Source organism: Vombatus ursinus, unplaced genomic scaffold (genome assembly GCF_900497805.2).
Source record: "Vombatus ursinus unplaced genomic scaffold, bare-nosed wombat genome assembly UNPS02004686.1, whole genome shotgun sequence".
NCBI classification, from domain to species: Eukaryota; Metazoa; Chordata; class Mammalia; order Diprotodontia; family Vombatidae; genus Vombatus; species Vombatus ursinus.
The window spans coordinates 327-6,077 of record NW_020944464.1 but is presented as its reverse complement, the minus strand read 5'-3'; the positions used below and the strand labels follow the sequence as shown (position 1 = coordinate 6,077).

Genomic DNA, 5,751 nt, shown 5'->3' with positions numbered 1-5,751 from the left:
ACAGCTGCCCCAACAGAGTTGCCAACAGCTGCCCCAACAGAATTGCCAACAGCTGCCCCAACAGCAGCACCAACTGAAGCATCAACAGCCCAACAGTGGCACCAACAGCTGCCTCAACAGCAGCACCAACTGAAGGACCAACAGCTGCCTCAAAAGCAGCAAGAAATGAAGCACCAACAGCTGCCCCAACAGCAGCCCCAACAGCTACCCCAAGAGAGGCACCAACACCTGCCCCAACAGAAGCACCAACAACTGCCCCAATGGGGGCACCAACAGCTGCCCCATCAGAGGCACCTACAACAGCCACAATTGAAGCACCAACAGCTGCCCCAACAGAGGCGCCAACAGGTACCGCAACACAGGTGCCAACATCTGCCCCAACAGAGGTGCCAACAGCTGCCCCAACAGCTGCCCCATCAGAGGCACATGCAACAGCCCCAACTGAAGCACCAACAGCTGCCCCAACAGAGGCACCAAGAGCTGCCCCAACAGAGGCACCAACAGAGGCACCAACAGCTGCCCCAACAGAGGCACCAACAGTTGCCCCAAATGAAGCACCAACAGCTACCCCAACAGCTACCCCAACAGAGGCACCAACAGCTGCCCTAATAGAGGCGCCGACAGCTGCCCCAGCAGAGGTGCAAACAGCTGCCCCAACAGCTGCCCAATGAGAGGCACCTACAACAGCCCCCACTGAAGCACCAACAGCTGCCCCAACAGAGGCACCAACAGAGATACCAACAGAGGCACCAAAAGCTTCCCCAACAGAATTGCCAACAGCTGCCCAAACAGCTGGCCGAAAAGCATCCCCAACTGAAGCACCAACAGCTGCCCCAAAAGAGGCACCAACAGCTGCCCCAACAGAGGCACAAACAGAGGCACTAACAGCTGCCCTAACTGAGGCACCAACAGCTGCCCCAACTGAAGCACCAACTGCTGCCCCAACAGAATGGCCAACAGCTGCCCCAACAGCAGCACCAACTGAAGCATCAATAGGTGCCCCAACGAAGGCACGAACTGCTGCCCAAACAGAGGCACCAACAGCTACCGCAACAGAGGCACCAACAGCTGCCCCAACAGAGGCGCCAACAGCTGCCCCAACAGAGGTGCCAACAGCTGCCCTAACAGCTGCCCCATCTGAGGCGCCAACAACTGCCCCAACAGAGGCACCAACGGCTGCCCCAACAGAGGTGCCAACAGCTGCCCCAACAGCTGCCCCAACAGAGGCGCCAACAACTGCCCCAACAGAGGCACCAACGGCTGCCCCAACAGAGGCGCCAAGAGCTGCCCCAACAGAGGCACCAACAGCTATCAGAACAGAGGCACCAACAGCTGCCCCAACAGAGGTGCCAACAGCTGCCCCAACAGAGGCGCCAACAGCTGCCCCAACAGAGGTGCAAACAGCTGCCCCAACAGCTGCCCCATCTGAGGTACCTACAACAGCCCCAACTGAAGCACCAACAACTGCCCCAACAGAGGCACCAACAGCTGCCCCAACAGAGGCGTCAACAACTGCCCCAACAGAGGCACCAACGGCTGCCCCAACAGAGGCGCCAAGAGCTGCCCCAACAGAGGCACCAACAGCTATCAGAACAGAGGCACCAACAGCTGCCCCAACAGAGGCGCCAACAGCTGCCCCACCAGAGGCGTCAACAACTACCCCGACTGAACCACCAACAACTGCCCCAACAGAAGCACCAACATCTGCCCCAACGAAGGCACCAACAGCTGCCCAACAGAGGCGCCAACAGCTGCCACAACAGAGGTGCCAACAGCTGCCCCAACAGCTGCCCCATCAGAGGCACCTGCAACAGCCCCAACTGAATCACCAACAGCTGCCCCAAAAGAGGCACCAACAGCTGCCCCAACAGAGGCACCAACAGAGGCACCAACAGCTACCCTAACAGAGCACCAACAGCTGCCCCAACAGAGGCGACCACAGCTGCCCCAACTGAAGCACCAACAGCTGCCAAAACAGAACCATCAACACCTGCCCCAACGAAGGCAACAACAGCTGCCCCATCAGAGGCACCTACAACAGCCAGAACTGAAGCACCAACAGCTGCCCCAACAGAGGCACCAACAGCTGCCCCAATAGAGGCGCCAACAGCTGCCCCAACGGAGGTGCCAACAGCTGCCCCAACACCTGCCACATCAGAGGCACCTACAACAGCCCCAACTTAAGAACCAACAGCTACCCCAACAGAGGTGCCAACACCTGCCCCAATAGAGGTGCCAACACCTGCCCCAACAACTGCCCATTCTGAGGCACCTACAACACCCCCAACTGAAGCACCAACAGCTGCCCCAACAGAGGCACCAACAGAGATACCAACAGAGGCACCAACAGCTTCCCCAACAGAATTCCCAACAGCTGGCCCAAAAGCAGCACCAACTGAAGCACCAACTGAAGCACCAACAGCTGCCCCAACAGAGGCACCAACAGAGGCGTCAACAGCAGCCCCAACAGAGGCGCCAACAGAGGCACCAACAGTGATAACAATAGAAGCACCAACAGCTGCTCCAACAGAGTTGCCAACAGCTGCCCTAACAGAATTGCCAACAGCTGCCCCAACAGCAGCACCAACGGAAGCACCAACAGCCCAACAGAGGAACCAACAGCTGCCCCAACAGAGGCGCCAACAGCTGCCTCAATAGAGGCGCCAACAGCTGCCACAACAGAGATGCCAACAGCTGCCCCAACACCTGCCCCATCACAGGCACCTACAACAGCCCCAACTGAAGCACCAACAGCTGCCCCAACAGAGGTGCCAACAGCTGCCCCAATAGAGGTGCCAACAGCTGCCCCAACACCTGCCCCATCTGAGGCACCTACAACAGCAACAAATGAAGCACCAACAACTGCCCCAACAGAGGCACCAAGAGCTGCCGAAACAGAGGCGCCAACAGCTGCCCCAACAGAGGTGCCAACAGCTGCCCCAACAGCTGCCCCATCAGAGGCACCTACAACAGCCCCAAGTGAAGCACCAACAGCTGCCCCAACAGAGGCACCAACAGAGATACCAACACAGGCACCAACAGCTTCCCCAACAGAATTGCCAACAGTTGCCCCAACAGCTGGCCCAAAAGCAGCCCCAACTGAAGCACCAACAGCTGCCCCAACAGAGGCACCTACAACAGCCACAACTGAAGCACCAACAGCTGCCCCAACAGAGGCGCCAACAGCTGCTTCAACAGCTGCCCCATTAGAGGCACCTACAACAGCCCCAACTGAAGCACCAACAGCTGTCCAAACAAAGGCACGAACAGAAATACCAACAGAGGCACCAACAGCTTCCCCAACAGAACTGCCAACAGCAGCCCCAAGAGCTGGCCCAAAAGCAGCCACAACTGAAACACCAACAGCTGCCCCAACAGAGGCACCAACAGAGGCACCAACAGCAGCCCCAACAGAGGCACTAACAGCTGCCCCAACAGAGGCAACAACAGAGGCACCAACAGAGATAACAACAGAGGCACCAACAGCTGCCCCAACAGAGTTGCCAACAGCTGCCCCAACAGAATTTCCAACAGCTGCCCCAACAGCAGCACCAACTGAAGCACCAACAGCCCAACAGTGGCACCAACAGCTGCCCCAACAGCAGCACCAACTGAAGGACCAACAGCTGCCATAAAAGCAGAACCAACTGAAGCACCAACAGCTGCCCCAACAGCAGCCCCAACAGCTACCCCAACAGAGGAACCAACAGCTGCCCCAAAAGACGCACCAACAACACCCCAACGAGGGCACCAACAGCTGCCCCATCAGCGGCACCTACAACAGCCACAATTGAAGCACCAACAGCTGCCCCAACAGAGGCGCCAACCACTGCCGCAACACAGGTGCCAACAGCAGCCTCAACAGAGGTGCCAACAGCTGCCCCAACAGCTGCCCCATCAGAGGCATATGAAACAGCCCCAACTGAAGCACCAATAGCTGCCCCAACAGAGGCACCAACACCTGCCCCAACAGAGGCACCAACAGAGGCACCAACAGCTGCCCTAACAGTGGCACCAACAGCTGCCCCAACAGAAGTTCCAACAGCTGCCCCATCAGCTGCCCCATCAGAGGCACTTGGAACAGCCCCAATTGAAGCACCATCAGCTGCCCCAACAGAGGCAACAACAGCTACCCCAAAAGACGCACCAACAGCTGCCCCAACTGAAGCACCAACACCTGCCCCAACGAAGCATCAACAACTGCCCCAACGAATGCAACAACAGCTGCCCCATCAGAGGAACCTACAACTGCCACAACTGAAGCACAAACAGCTGCCCCAACAGAGGCACCAACAGCTGCTCCAATAGAGGCGCCAACACCTGCCCCAACAGAGTTGCCCACAGCTGCCCCAACACCTGTCCCATCAGAGATACCTACAACAGCCCCGACTGAAGCATCAACAGATGCCCCAACAGAGGTGCCAACAGATGCCCCAATGGAGGTGACAACAGCTGCCCCAACAGCCGCCCCATCAAAGGCACCTGCACCAGCCACAACTGAAGCACCAACAGCTGCCCCAACAGAGGCGCCAACAGCTTCCGCAACAGAGGTGCCAACAGCTGCCCCAATAGAGATGTCAACAGCTGCCCCATCAGCTGCCCCATCAGAGGCACCTGCAACAGCCCCAACTGAAGCACCAACAGCTGCCCCAACAGAGGCACCAACAGCTGCCCCAACAGAGGCACCAACAGAGGCACCAACAGTGATAACAACAGAAGCACCAACAGCTGCCCCAACAGAGTTGCCAACAGCTCCCCCAACAGAATTGCCAACAGCTATCGCAACAGAGGCACCAACAGCTGCCACAACAGAGGTGCCAACACCTGCCCCAACAGAGGTGCCAACAGCTGCCACAACGGCTGCCCCATCAAAGGCACCTGCAACAGCCCCAACTGAATCACCAACAGCTGCCCCAAAAGAGGCACCAACAGCTGCCCCAACACAGGCACCAACAGAGGCACCAACAGCTACCCTAACAGAGGCACCAACAGCTGCCCCAACAGAGACACCACCACAGGCACCAACTGAAGCACCAACAGCTGCCCCAACAGAGGCACCAACAGCTGCCCCAACAGAGGCACCAACAGTGATAACAACAGAAGCACCAACAGCTGCCCCAACAGAGTTGCCAACAGCTCCCCCAACAGAATTGCCAACAGCTGCCCCAACAGCACCAACAACTGAAGCACCAACAGCCCAACAGTGGCACCAACAGCTGGCCCAACGGCAGCACCAACTGAAGCACCAACAGCTGCCTCAACAGAGGCACCAACAGCTGCCCCAACTGAAGCACCAACAGCTGCCCCAACAGAGGCGCCAACAGCTGCCCCAACAGAGGCACCAACAGAGGCACCAACAGCTACCCTAACAGAGCACCAACAGCTGCCCCAACAGAGGCGACCACAGCTGCCCCAACTGAAGCACCAACAGCTGCCAAAACAGAACCATCAACACCTGCCCCAACGAAGGCAACAACAGCTGCCCCATCAGAGGCACCTACAACAGCCACAACTGAAGCACCAACAGCTGCCCCAACAGAGGCACCAACAGCTGCCCCAATAGAGGCGCCAACAGCTGCCCCAACGGAGGTGCCAACAGCTGCCCCAACACCTGCCACATCAGAGGCACCTACAACAGCCCCAACTTAAGAACCAACAGCTACCCCAACAGAGGTGCCAACACCTGCCCCAATAGAGGTGCCAACACCTGCCCCAACAACTGCCCATTCTGAGGCACCTACAACACCCCCA

The 5,751-nt window shown here is 58.1% G+C and overlaps 1 protein-coding gene across 2 annotated transcripts; it reads left to right on the top strand.

Annotated features, from left to right (window-relative positions):
- The first annotated feature begins 3,922 nt into the window (after positions 1-3,922).
- LOC114025761 (mucin-1-like) lies at positions 3,923-5,741 on the top strand. Of its 2 annotated transcripts, XM_027839261.1 has the most exons (2): positions 3,923-5,290; positions 5,470-5,741. In XM_027839261.1, the coding sequence occupies exons 1-2, from the start codon at positions 4,437-4,439 to the stop codon at positions 5,561-5,563; spliced, it is 948 nt and encodes a 315-aa protein (XP_027695062.1). In that variant the 5' UTR covers positions 3,923-4,436; the 3' UTR covers positions 5,564-5,741. The 2 variants fall into 2 exon arrangements, with proteins under 2 accessions (XP_027695062.1, XP_027695071.1); XM_027839270.1 differs by having other exon boundaries at positions 3,927-5,562.
- The last annotated feature ends 10 nt before the right edge of the window (positions 5,742-5,751 follow it).

Coding starts and splice junctions, on each gene's coding strand:
- LOC114025761 (XM_027839261.1), top strand. CDS start 4,437: ATGGAGGTGACAACAGCTGCCCCAACAGCCGCCCCATCAAAGGCACCT. Junction 5,291..5,469: donor CAACAGCTGCCCCAACTGAA/GCACCAACAGCT, acceptor GCCCCAACGAAG/GCAACAACAGCTGCCCCATC.